The 17,358-nt window shown below is 34.5% G+C and overlaps 1 protein-coding gene across 3 annotated transcripts in view; it reads right to left on the bottom strand.

Moving 5' to 3' along the window:
• Positions 1 to 14,963, bottom strand: part of LOC108297303 (tumor suppressor candidate 3-like) — a 20,799-nt gene extending 5,836 nt beyond the window's left edge. Inside the window, exons 1-3 of one of the 3 annotated variants that reach the window (XR_005198546.1) lie at positions 14,806 to 14,963; positions 10,036 to 10,126; positions 785 to 851 (exon numbers count right to left, since the gene is read on the bottom strand). Coding sequence is in view for 1 of the 3 variants with exons in the window: in XM_037735377.1 (XP_037591305.1) it covers positions 1,848 to 1,944; positions 10,036 to 10,126; positions 14,806 to 14,866 (249 nt within the window). In the remaining 2 variants the exon portion in view is untranslated. Of the gene's footprint in view, positions 1 to 784; positions 852 to 1,717; positions 1,945 to 10,035; positions 10,127 to 14,805 lie in introns of those variants that run through there. The other 2 variants (XM_037735377.1, XR_001822161.2) reach the window with 2 other exon arrangements.
• Between the last annotated feature and the right edge of the window lie 2,395 nt (positions 14,964 to 17,358).

Here is a 17,358-nt window from a genome sequence, read left to right as displayed (position 1 = left end):
GGGGGGAGAGGGGGGGCGGAAAGAACAACAAAACTAGAATGTAGGGGATAAGCAACAGGTGAAGGGCAACTTCAGAACTCGGCTGGAACACAGGAGCTTCCCACTCCTTCCCTACTTTCAGTGGGGTGCTGAATGGTGTGGAGTTTCTGCCAGAGTTAAGAAAGTTGTATTGTCTCTAGGGCTGCTTTTGAGGTGTGTGTTAGCCTAGACCCTGTGGTCTCTGGGCTTGAAGGGGTGGAATGTGCAGTGCAGAATCAAAAAACTGAATTGTGAATTTTCTGCAAAAACATATAGAAGTACCTACTATTTCTGAATTTAACAAATGCTGATTTTAAAAAAAATTTTCAGTAAGTTAAGTGTTTGGCAGACTTGTACTTTTTATTAACTTTGAATATTAAGGCTTATATTATTTGTTAATGGGGAAAAAAGGTTTGGCTATACTCTTCCTAAGCAGAATTAAATACACTTGTTGACTGCTTTTTTTCCCTAAGTGATAATAAACAGAAGTTAAGAAAATATACTTTGTTTGGGGTGGAAGGATGGCATCTGTCAAACGATTAACTCCACGTGTCAGTCTTTTGGTAGAAATTTAAGTCTGAGGACTTTTCCCTGTAGCAGATAAATATAATAATGTAGAACTGGAATACAGAATCCCACAGTTAAGTTATGTTACATTTGTAAAACAGTAATTTACTATAACTTGTCTTACTCATGAGATAAATGTTATAGTCTTTATATTTGAAAAAATGAGGAAAACTGAGGCTCAGAGAAGATTAAAAGACTTGCCTGAGGTTATAGAGTTTTTAAGTGCCATGGTCCAAATCACATCTTCTCACTCAAAGTCCAGATCACTTTCCAATACACCACAATGAAATACAACAATATGGAAAAAATAATCCTTAAGATTGAATTTCCATTTGTACAATATTATTACAAGATTTAGCACTACATTCTTTATCTAGGTTAGATAGGGGATAGACAATGGTGCCTTTACAGAAAGTCAGGTTTTCTCTGAATCATCTCTAAATCCTTTGACCTTTTATAAGTCATTCTACAAAGCTAGGACTCAGCATGAGAAAGGTTAATGCCAGTGAAATTCTCATCAATGATATGTACTATGGGCTGATCATCACACCATTTATATAATATTTTTCTATTTGTACAGCTTAAGGTTAAGATGTACAAATGAATGCAATATTGCTATATGCTCTACATGCTGGAATTTTTGCCTTGCTGTGCTTGTTCACCATAATACTTACCTCAAAATTGATATGAATGCCTTTCATTTTTAGCTGTTATTCTGTATGTTTCCTTATTGAATATCCTTCCATTTTTGTTGTTCGTCTCAAGATACCCAAGGACGGTAGGAAGTATCAGTTTCTTTTTAAGATAATGGAAGACACGTTGTGTCCACTATAAGCCTAATTTATATATTATTTTTCACTCGATATCACACAGCTCAGAATTGGGACTGCAATACCTCTTTTTTAAAAACAATTTTTTTGTAGAGACAGGGTCTCACTCTCCTGCACAGGCTGGAGTGCAGTGGCACAATCACAGCTCACTTTCAGCCTTGAACTCCTGAGTTCAAGTGATCTTTCTGCCACAGCTTCCCCAGTAGCTGGAACTACAGGTGTGTGCCACCATGACAGGCTACATTTTTAAATTATTTGTAGAAACATCATCTTGCTATGTTACTCAGACTGGTCTCAAATTATTGGCCTCTAGCAATCCTCCTGCCTCAGCCTCCCAAAATGCTAGGTATGAGGCCTGAGGTACTATGCCCAGCCACAATAGTTATCTTTCTTTAGCGCTCAAGTTTGAAAAATAACTTTTTCCACACATCTTCAGTTGTGAAGAACAATCTGACAACTCCAGGGGGTGTCATTCACTATGAACTGCATCTTCTGGAGCTGTGGCAAGCCAGTCATCTTCATCCTATTTCTATTTTAATGGTTCCATTTGCATTTAATGGAAGTAGACAAGGAATAGTTTTGAAGTAAACAGATTCAACTAACAAGTATAAGATGAGCACCTACTATGTGCATAGCACTTTGGAGACATATAAAAGGTATTTATCAAAGACATAAATACCTTGTAATAGTCTAGAAGAAAAAAAGACATATGAAACAACTGCACATGAGTAATTAATGAAAAACATAATGCGGTAAAGTACTACTGAATAATCAATTGCTAAAGTGGCTAGTCTAGGTGAAGAGAGAGGTAAAAGTGAGTACTTTACTGAGAACCTACTACATTTCAGGGGCTACAAATTGATTATAACTTATCTTCATAAAATTCTGAGGTATGTTTTATCATATCAAGTTTTCAAATTAAGAAACATGCTTAACCAAGTTAAATATATTGGCAAAAGATAAGAGAAGTAACTAGAGTTGTGGAAAAACGAGACTCAGAAGTAACTAACTTTAAGCCGCAAAGTTAGTTGAGAAGAACCAAGATGCTAACCTAGGTTTGTTTAAATGCAGAGCTAGAGCTCTAGCGAATACACAGAATTAACCCCCAAACTTGAACTTGGGTCTTCTCCTAATTACTGTTATTTTTTCATTATTTCATACTACTTGCCGAAGACACAGTCTAATGAACTTCAGTTAGGAAGCAAAGTGATAGAATTACTAGAAATGTCTGTTGTTATTTTCCTACAAAAGCTGAGACTTGATGTGCCTTAGATGTTTTTATACACATCTTCTAAAGAAAACTTTTGTGAGTAGAGTGGCAGTGAAAAACACTGATAAGGTAGTTACCCATAGAGGAAGAATATCATGTTCCTGCTAGCACTTTCCTCTCCTTAGAAAATGGCGCTAGCGGCCAGGCGCGGTGGCTCACGCCTGTAATCCCAGCACTTTGGGAGGTGGAGGCGGGCGGATCACAAGGTCAAGAGATCGAGACCATCCTGGCCAATATGGTGAAACCCCGTCTCTAATTAAAAATACAAAATAAATTAGCTGGGTGTGGTGGCGCACACCTGTAGTTCCAGCTACTCAGGAGGCTGAGGCAGCAGAATTGCTTGAATCCGGGAAGCGGAGGTTGCAGTGAGCCAAGGTCGCGCTACTGCACTCCAGCCTGGTGCCTGGTGACAGAGTGAGACTCTGTCTCAGGGGGAAAAAAAAAAAAAAACGGGGCTAGCACTAAAGTTAATGTTTATGTAATATATAAATTCAGTGCTACTACTGAAATAATATTTCCTCTTTTCTGAACTATGGCTCAGATGGTAATTAGATCAAATTCATAATAACCCTGCTATTTCACTGACTATTTCAAGAGACTCAGGAGCCCCATTAAACTCATCAAAAGGATCAGGGAAAATCTTTTTTCATTCAACTGAATCATGCAAATATAAGATAAAGCTACTTAATCTTTAGCACAAAGAAAAACTTTGTAGCAAAACAAAATAAAAAATAAAATAATAAAATTAATTCTGATATAAATATTTAATGAATTTAAATATTTATATCAGAATTAATGATAATTAGCATCAAACATTTACTGCAATGTAATAAGTGATTTATAAGCATTCTCTCATGTAATCTTTGTAACAGTTGAATGACATATGAAAAATCATCTCCATTTATAAATGAGAAAACTTAGGTTTTCAAAAGTTGAGTAACTTGCCCAAGGTCACACAGGTAGTTACAAGCAGACTGTGGATTCCAGTAAGGGAAGTCTGCTTATTAAATTTAAAAGACAATATGAGATAATTTAGTAATGGCATGAAACAGATTCATACTGTAGAGTATATTATTAACAGTCAACCTTATAGAAGATTTAAGAATATTGGAAAAATACTTAAAGTCAATTTTTATACCTTTAGCAAGTACATATATCAACAAAGAAAATAAAAATTTTGAAAACAAGATGAAGTTCTGAAAATATATGACAAAGGGCATAGATGTTCAAGGTTTTGTGAGGTTTAAGATTAAAAATGAATAAACACAACAGGATCACTTGATGTAGAAGAAATTAAGGGTTGTATTTTAAATAAAATTCAAAATTGTGAGGAGAGAATGTAAAAAAATTAAACATAATTATCGATACAGTCCTGTGTATCAATGGTACAACAGTTTATAATTCACAAAAATTCAAAATGAAGACATCGAGGGCCAAAAGGTGGTGGCATAACACCCAAGCAAGTCTGCTGGCACTGAAGCCTAAAGCCCATTAGTAAAGGTGATCTTCTTACAAAATAAAATGGTAGAAGGTGTTATGTTCAATGTGCATTTTCACTAAAGGATAACTCAAGAGTCTTATCCCAAGTACAGATATGATCTAAAGTAGAAGTAGGAAGCTTCCCAAGAGCTATGTACTGAAGAATGTACATCTGTACTTGCAGCTGATCTCTGCAACATGTATTCATGTTAAGATTGGGAAAGTCAAGGATACGGTCTTGGTTGAGAAACAATTTTTTTTCCTCTTGTCAGCCTACTTCAGTGCATTTCTGTCTTACATGGCTGAAGTAGTTCAGCTCTTGGTCCTTAGAGTTTATGACTGACTATTGTACAGCCTTATGTTCTTAGAAAATGGATATCTACAGATGTCTTAGCAGAAGTACTCAAGGTCAGGAAATACCTTCTAGAATATGTTTTGGGGTTTTCCTCCTCCTAGAATGATTCTTTCCTGCATCTCATTCTTTCATTTTCTAGACACTGCCTGTAGGTGATTTGAGCAGTTTTTAAAACATGTCATATAATGCTGGTTCCACAGGTAAATCGTTCCAGGAATACAAAAGTATTCTTTAACAATGTGGTGCTATGTTCATCACAGGATAATTCAATGGGGAAAGGCCTTTCTCTTCTCCGTCAGCATCTCACCTTTCAACTAGTCTCAGAATTATTTCTTCTTCTCCTTCATTTGTTCCCTCTTTGACACTTGCTTTTGCCATCACTGTTGGTCTTTCTTTAACTAATTGAATATATACGTATATTTGCTTTTTCTGTACTGTCAGGTTTTGGGAATTTAGCTCAGGATGTGTCCAAATCTCTGGTATATACTCTCTGCAGTCTTTTAGGAACACTTGCTCTTGATATTTCTCAGACAATTATCCTAATCATTCACAAGTGAGTTGTTAAAATAACTGAGAAGACAACAAAACTTACTTAAAAGGAAAATAATGCAATGGAATTTAAAAAAACCCAAAGTAAAATATATTATTACTAACTTAACTTTAGCATATATATAGGTCCTAGACTAACAAAAGGGATTAAAACTTTTTGTTATTGTTGTTCATAAACCTCCCCTTTAAACTGTATTTTATTGGTTTAGAAGGATACTGTAGATGTCATGAAGGGAACAATTACACTATATAAACTTGACGGAGCGAAAGAATTCAAGTGGGTTATGCATGCCATAAGGATTTATGAAAGCCTGCTTTACAATTTACCAGCATATCCACAGAATGTAGAAAAATGGATAAATGACAGTTCTCAAAAGGGCTGAAGGGACATATTAGAAAGCTTTAATGTGATATGGGAAGATATAATTAGAGGGATTATTTAAATTGGACAGAATAGCTGGATAATTAAGTCATGAAATTAAGAAAGAACAAATCTGAGAAATGATCTGAGGATAGATAAAGAGCAGATTATAAAAATATTAGAAAAAATATAAAAAGGGAATCACATCTATGTAAACTACAGCAGCTTTCATTAGTAAAGAATAATAAATATTTAAATTTTTATGTAATAAGTAGATTTTGTCACTGTCCGTTTTCTGTGTATTTCCTTTTGTTTCATGGCATATATTTGTACCAAGTTCAAGAGAAAGGAAGCTATTATCTTGGTGCTGAATATCTAATTAGTCAACATTTTTCTTAGAGGCTTCGGCTATCAGATTTTTGAAGTGACTGTACATTTGACTTTGTGTTGTTTTCAACTTTGATTCTGGGACAATTTTCTACTTCTGAGAATACACGAATCAGATTACGCAAAATATGGCACAGGAGAGACAAGTGAGCTAAGAATCTGATTTTTCTGCTTCTGTCTTTAAATAGATATACTCTTTAGGTCTCATCTGTAAAATGAATTTCAATGATATGATCTCCATGACCCTTTCCAGGACTAAAATTATTAAACACTAAGATGTTTTGAAAAAAAAAAATCCCAAAATCTCATCTGGAAAAATAATTATTAGTTTTGCAAATGTCTAGAATTTGAATTAGAGAATTATCCTAAAATTCACCCAAACTGGTTAAGAATATTTCCTTTTCAGTGTATATCTTTCTTTTCATAATTAATTATACAGAAAGTGTATTTATGAACATTTAATGGATTTTAAGCCAGAAACATGTTCATTATTGACCAGTACATATTAAGGCTATCACACCATAGCAGCATACTCAGAATCCTCAAAAGATGCCATGAACACATTTCTCTCCCCAATTCTCTGTACACATATTATTACTTTCTTTCCATGAAATACCCTCAGCCCTTCTTTTCTCCTTTGTCTAAATGCTTTGTCAAATTTTAGCCTAATTCAAGCCACCTTCTGGAGTCGTCCTTTCTCACTCAAACCCACAGTGATCTTTCCTACCTGTGAAATATCTCCATAAAACAGATCTGCCATTTAGCTTTTGATACTTTATGTTGTTATTCAAAAGTACTTCATAGCAAGCATCACGGCATGTCTATAAAGCATATGTTTAATAACTCAAATTGAAAACTGAGGCAATTGTGAAATCCTTTATCACTTCCCTAAGACTGACTCATAAAACGATTATATCAAAATGTACCTGGGTAACTATTCACCTGATTTTAAAACCCACACTCAGAGATTCTGATTGAGTTGCATATGGTGTAGGACTTAGAAGCCACAGAGTTGCTGAAAACCATCTCTTATAATCAATAATCTATTGGCCGTGCATGGGGGTTTGTGCTTGTAATCTCAGCTACTCAGGAAGCTGACGCAGGAAAATTGCGTGAACCTGGGAGATAGAGGCTGGAATGAGCAGAGATCACGCCACTGCACTCCAGCCTGGGTGAGAAGGCAAGACTCCCTCAAAAAAAAAAAAAAAAAAAAAAAACTGGCACATCTTTTATTCCAAACACATGAGCCGAATTAAATACTACTCTGTTCACATATTTGCTGGGTTTATATTTTATAGGTGTTTGTCATTGTATTTGACTTCTTTTGGATGTGCCTAAGAAACAGGTAATTAATTTACATTCAGTGGGCTCTTTGAATAGCTCCAACACAAGGTGGTGAAGGAGATACCTTCAAGGAGTCCAGAGGGTGGACTGGCCTGGCAGTTCTAAAACCAGACACCTCCTCCTGGGGAGTAAAAAACCTAGCCAATCATTCTCTTCCTCTTAGACAAGAAAATTCACAAAATCATGTTGAGAGAGTGAGACCAGTAGCATGGGTAGGAGCCAAAGAGACAGGGAAGGGTCCAATTAGCTGAAGAGAACAGTACAAGGAAATTATTCAGTAATAATAGTGGAAGAACTGTAGCAAGGTATTAATCATTGAGTTATCTCTGAAACAATGGATTTCTGTTGCTGAATGACCTATTTTCTGAACTTTTCCAACATCTGTGAGATCTAGCTGCGTGGCAACTAGGTTTTTAATTGTCTTCCTTGCTTCTCCATATATCTTTCCTATCAACCTCCTATTATCTAAAATAGACTGATTGCCTTTTGGCTACTTGAATCTAAAATTGCCTGACAGGGCAGCCAAACTCTGTTTAGCTTCTTTAGGTGAATCTGGTAAACCCACACAATAGCACAGCAAATGACAGAGCACTCTGAAGAGCTGTTACAGCAGCCAGAGGCCTGCCTGCCATTTCTCTACACTGCATGCCACACTGTTTAGCACACCTGGTTTCCCAAGCTGCTTTGAGAGGCTCTCTTCTGATTCTATTTCTTGGCAACTCCTTCTTACTGGTTTTCATTTTAACTATGTCAAATTTAATATTCACAAACCACTCTAAGGCATAATTTACATCTCTGACTTCTTACAAGAGTTTCATCTATATTTCTAGCCTCATGAGGTCTGCTAAAGGCAAATCTATCTCATGTTAGGCTGGTGGGGAGTTGACAGGAGTGTGGGACTGGTTACATAATAAGAGTGCTCAAATGCCACATTCACACAGAAATAAAATTAGAGGCAGGTACTCTGGTTCAGATGCATTTACTATTCAGATCTATGCGACCAAGGATATGTATTTTGAAATATGTATCCTTGGTGGCATAGATCTGAATAGTAATTCTTCCCAGGTAATTTCTATGTCCAACCTTGGTTAAAAACAACAAAAACCCAGAGCACTGGAGACTTATTATACTAAATGACTATTACTTGGAAAAAAAGTACAAACTTGAAAACTCTTCATATTGTAACAAAAAATAGTGCTGTCAAATGTAACATTATAAAAAACTAGTAAAACTTACTTTTTTCCACTTTTCCTAGTCATTATATTGCTGAGTCAGATAGGGAATGATATTCTGGTATCATTGCATGCTCTGATATACAAGAAAAGTTAGAATTTGCCTTTTACCCCTGTCAACTAAAAAGAACTTAAGAATCTCACAATATAACTTACTATACAGTTTATCATTTTATAAAAAGAGATACAACATTTCCTTTGATATTTTAAGTGCTATAGATAAAAATGTTTTAATTTTTAAGTGTTTTCACATCCTAGATAATTTTTATTTTTCTTAATTTACAGCTTCCAGTATATAACATATGTTAAACTGAGTATCAATCATACAGAACCACAATTCTCCTTCCTAGAGCAGGGCAAAATTAAAAAAAAAAAACAAAAAAACTTCATCTTTATGGGGCATTATTTATTCTTGGATTTGATTCATTTATTTCACATCATCCAAACGAAAATTGGCCAGCTAACTAATGTCAAGAATAAAATGAAAAAACTGAAGACTCTGCTTGCCTCTCTCATAACTCTTGCTACCATCAGAACTGATACTTTTAAAAATTTACACTGCAGGCAGGGTGTCAGGTGATGTTCCTACAAGCTGAATCTGATACCCACAATTCTTCCATTCCTTTAGTATATTTATTTGTAATGGGTGTGGAAAGAAGAGAATTGGAAATGTGGCCATATATGAAAATAGAGAGATGGGGTTGAAGACTCTTATTCTTCTATTATCCCATAGTCAAATCTCACTTCTATGGGATTAGTTTTGTCCCTGATTAAGCTATATATTGTTGCTATGATCGGTGTAGAAACGTTCTAAAAATGTCCACTGTTCATAGGTGGAAGAAATGTAGGCTATAGGGAGCTTTTATTTTCTATCAACATAGCACTGGTTATACTACCTAAGCACAATCCTCAAAATCTCTGAAAAAGGAAATACAGAGCTTCTGCTTATTAGAGAAAGATGAGCTAAGCTAAAAGAAGGACTCCCAAGAGAAAACGAAGCAGTTATTTAAGAAAACTTAAGGGAGGAAAAAGCACACGAATGAATATAGGCCTAATTCATAAACCGTACAACTGTAATCTGGCACATCTAATGTAGTGTGCTTTAGTGAAAGTATGGTTTGAATTTTCAGTATCTTTTCATCTCCAATTATGACAATTTACTCGTTACAGTGATTTTAGTGACCAGAGATTATTCTATCATTTAATTTTTCCCTTTCATGTTGGCTCTTATTTTGCAAAGTGAAAATGTTGTAGAATTTAAAATGCAAAGTTTATCAGACAATGAACACTGGATTATATGACAAAACAATCTTGCAAATAAAGTCAAAATCATAATTAGACAAACTAAGAAAAAATTCTGAAGTCCTCAAAATGAGCTTAAACTTCATTTGTTATATGTACGTATGAAAATATGAGTGTCTAAAAAGAAACTGTACCTGTTGGGGAACAAAAACTATACCTTATATCTCCATGTTGTAGTTTACCATGCTGAACACATGGCAGGTGCTCAAAAACTTAACGGAATTTAAAAATCACACAGCAAGTAAGCTATTTGACATTAATCCTTAATTATATATTAACCACTAAAATTCTGTTCTATTAGGTTAAGAATAAAAACATTCATGTTAGTATAAAGATATTACCTATAAGGATAGCCGTGGTACTTGGAACGAAATATTGAAAGTAGAAAACTGAAGAAGAAGACCACCAGGCCCAATCCCACTAGGCAAATTACTAGAAACAGACAGAAAATACCATTAGTGTCTAAAAATATGCAAATGAAACCCCAATTGTTTATAGTTTTAAATGCATTCAATTATAGTATACTTACATTTAATACTTCATGCCACATACAGGTACAACAAACCAGATTATCCACAATACAATGTGTTCATTCTTCTCAATGAAAATGTACTATTTGGGGTATGAAAACAACAAAATTGACTGATCTAAGTCTTATGGAGGTTTTCTTCTCTTATAGAGTTCCTACAGGTACTAACATGCCCCAGAGTGATCAAAACAAAACATGTTATAAACCACACACAAGATTATTGGCCCTTGCATTATGAAGCATTGGGTATATTAGCAGGAACATTTGCATTATTAGAATGGTTAATATAATTTTAATCTTTTCAAATGCTATGCAGTAATTTTAGGTTTTCAGTTAGTATTGCCTTAGTAAGAGCATGTTATAGAAAGAGTTCATCCTAATGTACAAAAGCCTAGGAATAAAAACTTGCAGAGAGAGAGCCAGCAGGGAGAAAATCCCCTCAATAGCAAAATGTTGTTAGTCTTAAAATAGTGGCAAAATGTTGTTAGTCTTAAAAAGAAACAGGGAGCATATGTTACAGTCCAATTTTCAATATTTCTGTCGCAGGAAAGCTGACAATAGGAAAAGTACTTTTTTATTTCCTCATTTCCTCTTTATTATGATTAAGAAGATTTTACTCTAAAGTAGATGACTAATAAAATGTTCCTTTTGCATATATATTTTGGATATGTCATTAAATAATTCAAGTCAATTATTAGTAAAATAAACGTAAACATATAAAATTGAAATGCTTAAATATTTGAGCCAATTAAAGTACATTTAGAGTAAAAGAAGGCAAATATATTTAATGTCTTATGAAATATCTAAACATCTTTTAAGAACATATAATTTGCACAATATACCTTTTATTCATTTCAGAGAATTCTACACAATTTGAATAATATTTGAAATTATTTGTAAAAGAAAAAAGATTAAAAACACTAAAAGCAGAAGAATATAAGGAAAATCAAACACATCTATATGATTCCGTAATACGATTTTTAAAAATTTTTGCCAACATACAAATGAAACCAAGTTTAACTGCAGTTCTGGAAATCATGGAGTAAGTACGTAAGGAATGGCTTTGTCAAAATATGGTCTGCAAATGTGTCAGTCAGTTTTTATGCAACTTTGCAGGAATATCATCTTCCAGGTTTTTAATATAAATTGTGAAACATGACGAGCATTTAATAGCATCCAAGTGTAGCCTCTAACATTTCATTTCAGACAACACTCACACAGCTAAACTTCAAATGAATATTGGCAGAAAATAAAGCAAAAAATGAGTTTGTGAATATTACTTTGAAAATTATAGAATATACCCATATGACAGACACCAGGACCTAGATACAACGTATTAACAACTTTGCTTATGACAATCTTATTAAACCTATAATTAATTACAAAATAATTTTTACCTCCCCAAATCTGGCATTTTATCTAACATTCCTTTCTTTTCCATATATCTCCTTTTTTTTATTTTTCAGAAGAATGGAGCACTCTTTTCATTCCCTTTGTTCCTTTTTAGTAGCCCCCACTGGGTTGTGCTTTATGGAAAATGAGGCTCCAAATATGGGATCAAGTAAGACGGAAGATATTTACTTGATCCTATGCAGTGGGACAAAATAATGCTACTCAAGTACTTGCTTATGGGAAAGGAGAACTGAACGTACTGAGGGGTTAGTAATTATTAAAGGAACCATGGCAGCCGTATGAGATACTACACCTGTGAAAAGAAAACGCCATGATGAAATGGAAGCATCCTAAACCTGGGAAACACTAATCATAGTAGTTGTGCCTCATCAAAACCAAAATCACATCAGAAAGGAATACTTAAAAAATTTTTAAATATACTTTCCAGCTTGCTCTCATACACACACATAACATGAATAAACAATTTGGGGGTGGTTGGGAGCTGGAGTTAGAGAAACATCTACAAAGAGGGAAGTTGGAAATAGTAATTTAATTCAGTATCATATTATCATAATAAATGTAAGATTTAAAAATGTCTACACATTTCTTACTATTATGTACTTTTATAAGACAGGACATACAATAAACATGAAGTTAAGACTATGTCCTCCACATAGACCAATGGAACAGAATAGAGAACCCAGTAATAAAGCTGCACACCCACAATCATCTGATCGTCAACCACACAGACAAAAGCAATGGGGAAAGGATTCCCTATTCCATAAATGCTGCTGGGACAACTGGCTAGCCATATGCATGAGAATGAAACTTGGCCCCTACCATTTACCATATATAAAAATTAAGATGCATTAAAGACTTAAATAAAAGGCCTAAAACTTTAAAAATTCTAGAACATAGGAAATACCTTTTTCAACACTGACCTTTGCAAACAATTTTTTTAATTAAGTTTCCAAAAGCAATTGCAAACACAAATCGGCAGATGGGACTGATTAACGTGCCTCAAAATAACTAGACAGAGTACATAACCTACAGAATGAGAGAAAATTTTTGCTAGCTATGTGTATCTGACAAACATCTAGCATCCAAAATCTACAGGTAACATAAATCCACAAGCAAAAAAGCAACCCCAATAAAAAGTGGAAAAAACGTATGAACAGGTATTTCTTAAAAGAAGACATACAAGTGGCCAATAAACATGAAAAAATGTTCATTATCACTACTCAGCAGAGAAATGCAAATCAAAACCAAATGAGATACTATCTCACACCAGTCGGAATGTCTATGATTAAAGAGTCAAACAGCAGATACTAGTGAGGAAGGGGAGAACAAGGGATACTTACACACTGTTGGCGGGAATGTAAATTAGAGCAGCTACTGCAGAAAGCAGTTTCAAGATTCCTCAAAAAACTTAAGACAGAGCTATCTTCGACCCAGGAATCCTCTTACTGATTGTAAACCCAAAGAAAAATAAATAATTCTACTATAAAGACATATGCACGCTATGTTCACTGCAGTCCTATGCACAACAGCAAATACATGCAATCAACCTGAGCTGATTCCACAGTATATATATACCACATCAATGATGGATTAAAGAAAATGTGGTATATATACACCATGGAATACTATGCAGCCATAAAAAACAACAATATCGTGTCCTTTACAATCAACATGAATGCAGCTGGAGACCATTATCCTAAGTAAAGTAACACAAACAGAAAACCCAATACCACATGTTGTCACTTGTAAGTGGGAGCTAAACATTACATACATGTGAACATAAAGATGAGAACAGACATGACTAGAGTGGGGATCGAGGTAGTCTCTCAGTGTACAACATGTATTGGGTACTATGGTCACTACTTGGGTGATGGGATCCATACCCAAACCTCAGCATCATCCAACATACCCATGTAACAAACATATACATGTACCCCCAAATCTAAAATAAAAGTTGAAATTAAGAGTATGTTCTCATAGGCATACTTTGTCAATCCCCAAAATATCATAATGTTAATTCAAAAGATAAAAAAAATAAAATTCAACATCAATAAAGTAATGTGCTCATTTCTTTTGTCACTTCTTTAAAACAATGTATAGACAATACCATAGGAAAAGAGGGCAATCTAAACTGCGTATTACATCAAAAACATTTCAACCCTTAAGACTTCTGAGTATTCAGAGAGCACTATGATTTGTTTACATACATGTTGCACTAGCTAAAAACCCATAAACTAAGTCTGACTTTTATTTTAAATACCTTAATCAATAGTCTTTTTCAGACACCTATGTTGGTCATACATAAATTGTGAATTTTAAAGAGTTCAGACATGCAAAGGACAGAAAATTATAGGTTTGTGGACATATCAAATCATACAGGGACTTGATATTAATTATAAAAGGGTCTCTGACAGGAAACATCGACTGTCCTTTTTTAACCTATGCTCCCCAGAGCATATTTTCCCTATGTATTCTTTTCTTCTTGCTAGCAAAATCTTTACTTCTCAAAACTACATGTTTTTCCACAACTCTGAGAGGAACAGTCCCATCAAAGAAAAACAACACAATTAACTTGCTTAAAAACATAATGCTAGAGAACTTGATACAGGCATAAATCTTGGTTTATCAGTGGAAAGGCAAAGAGCCTTGAAAAGATTATATCAACAGATGTCCTTTTAAAAATGTAAAAGAAGGCTCTGGAACGAGTGGTAAGGTACTATCTCAGCGTAGAAAACCTATGCAAAAGCTTCTCCATCAGAGTCAGGCTTTGAGTGCATACCCTATTCTTGTGGCAGAGGGAATGTTATATGCCAATAAAATCTCTGAATATTCTGCCCACAAAATTTTCCATCTCTCTATCCGGGATGGAATTACAACAAAGACTATGGCTTCAGCATGGATGGATTAGAGCACCCCAGAAAAGGGTGAAGGACAGCTCCACTTTCTATGCCATTCCACAGAAAATCACCCAGTCCTCTTTTGGAAGACATATTTTCAAGTATATGAACACATCCCAGAAATAGAAACAAGTTAAAAATCTGAACTTCTGCAAACCAGAACTTTTCTTTAAAAGTTTATGTTTACAAAGGGCTTTGATGTGTTTCCCATTTGACTTAAATGAATCTTAAGACTGAAACGAAATTACAAAAATGTCAACACAGAGACTTACTCCGTCTTTTTCCAACATCTCCTTTGGAAGTTGCTGCTTCATTTAGAAGAACCATCCCCATGGTGATAGCAGCATCTGCAGTAGTTGTCAAGGAAGCCGTAGAAATAGATGAGTAAAATCTATTAATTTTTCTGGGTCTGAACACAATGCTCCAAAATGGTTAAATTACAAATGCACACAAAGGTAAATACAATGAATTATCTTTATATAACATAAAATCACCATTTGGATAAGCACATATGCCTTAATTTTTAAAATTTATAAACTGAAACTTCGATTTGCGAGATACTGAGAGGCTAAATCTAACGGCTCTTAAATTCCAGGATTTTCACAGAACATATAAACTATAAGGACTCTCAAAACTGGTTACAACATTTCACATTATACATAAAGATATGCACTGCTTACAGACATGGTGACACATTTCATTTTCATAGTGTGTGTGTGTGTACATAGCTTTTTTCTAAATGCGTTTTTTCATCGGTTTTGTTTAGTTGAAATCTTTATGAAGGTCAGGTATGTCACTGGAAAATCTGGGGGTATACAATTAAAAGTCTTACCAACGCAAACAAGCATATTTTAATAAAATAATTTAATGAATCTAGCAGAACCCTGAGCTAGTCAGCTAACTGATACTTTTAAGAATGAGATCACAAAATTACTTTTGTATTTTATACCTGCTTGCAATAGGATGGCTGTATTCATGTTAGGCTGAATAATGCTAGAATTAAGAGAATGATGGGAAATTTTCATCTTCATAAAAAATTCTTTGCCATGTTTTATAATATTTTTGACACTGTCTACTCTTAAGATTTAGAACTCAATTCTGAAAATATATTATGTGTTTTGCCCAAAGATTCACAGATTAAAAATTGAAGAGAAAAATAAAAATTCTAGGCCAGAACTCTACAATTTGCTTAATTTCATTATGATTCCCTTGTATTCATTTCTACTGCTATTTGTATATAAACAGCATCAGTAAATCTCCTGTGCAGGATGATACCACTAACAAAAGCTCAAAGGATAACATTGGGCAATGTCTATACGATCAAGTGGAGGAGGTCAGAGAAAATTTTGCAGAGAACATTACCTCTCTGAGTCATGTTTTTAGACCCAAATGACTGAAATTCTGATTAATAAATTGTAATGTTCATATTCAAGTCTGTCTTCGTGACCATATTATCCAACTTCTGAATAATAATACATGCCTGGCTTCTCTCGTGAGGCATTTATGCTTCCATGACCTCTATATACAAATGTTTTTCAAATTATTTGTTTTACCATTGGAACCCTTTCTGGAAAAAAAATCATGAACAACCTATATTTGGAAGCCTAATGTATACAAGAGAAAAAGCCCCTGCCACCCTGCACAATGTCAACCCTCACCACCATACACATACGTACCATATACTAGCACTAAACTTTTAGAGATTTGTGCTATACAGCTTAAAAAACACTGAAATTTTTATGAAATTCCTGGGTTTCAATCTTGCAGCAGTGGCCTGAAAAGAATATTGTTAAGAGAATGACTGTTTGGTATTACCAGTATGATAGTCTATAGGCTGTAAATTAGATTCATCATTCTTAATGTGTTTTGGACCGTCTCTACTTGTATACATTACCGCAAATCCATAAACACTGGACATTGATAATAACAAATTTAATTAAAAACTTGTTTCACTAAAACGGTTCATGTGTAGATTTCTACTGCTTAAAACTCAGTTTTCTGGAGCAGACAGATGTGACTGATTTGGATCCTTAACAAGGAGTTACTAAAAGTTTCCCCTTTAATAATTTTTTCTGCAGTACCTTTTATATTCATGTAAAATTTTTATCTACACGTTTAAATATACATATTTAATCTGCTGACAATTCAAACAGAATTGCAGGTTATTTTACTATGACTTTTTTATTTTTATTTTTTTGAGAGAGTTTCACTTTGTAGCCCAGGCTGCAGAGCAGTGGTATGATCTTGACTCACTGCAACCTCTGCCTACTGGGTTAAAGCGATTCTCATCGCTCAGTGTCCTAAGTGACTGGAATTACAGGAGCACACCACCATACCCAGACAATTTCTGTATTTTAGTAGAGATGGGGTTGCAGCATGTTGGCCAGGCTGGTCTTGAACTCCTGGTCTCAAGTGATCTGCCAGCCTTGGTCTCCCAAAGCGCTGGGATTACAGTTGTGAGCCACCACGCCCGGCTACTATGACACTTAAATATTCCAAACATAAATGGCATTTAAGATGAAATTTTGTAGATATTAAAAGTAAAACATATATTCATTTAATGATTCCATCTGCTGAGCAGCTTCTTCAGTTCCATTAATGAATCATGGGAGAAATGGCAGTATTTCTATTAACTGGGGAAAATAAAGCTTACAAAATAAAATGTATGACAGTTTTAATAGTAGTAAAGCCATATTTTAATATGTTCTTAGGGTCAAATTTTATACACAAGTGCACATGTACACAAATATATATATATATCTGTTTGTAAAACACAAAGACTTTTGTGTTTAAGAAAACAAAATTGTTATTAGAAAAGCGAAAAG

Source organism: Cebus imitator, unplaced genomic scaffold (assembly GCF_001604975.1).
Source record: "Cebus imitator isolate Cc_AM_T3 unplaced genomic scaffold, Cebus_imitator-1.0 Scaffold790, whole genome shotgun sequence".
NCBI lineage: Eukaryota > Metazoa > Chordata > Mammalia > Primates > Cebidae > Cebus > Cebus imitator.
Note: the sequence above shows the minus strand (reverse complement) of the source record. Positions and strands in the feature narration are given on the sequence as shown.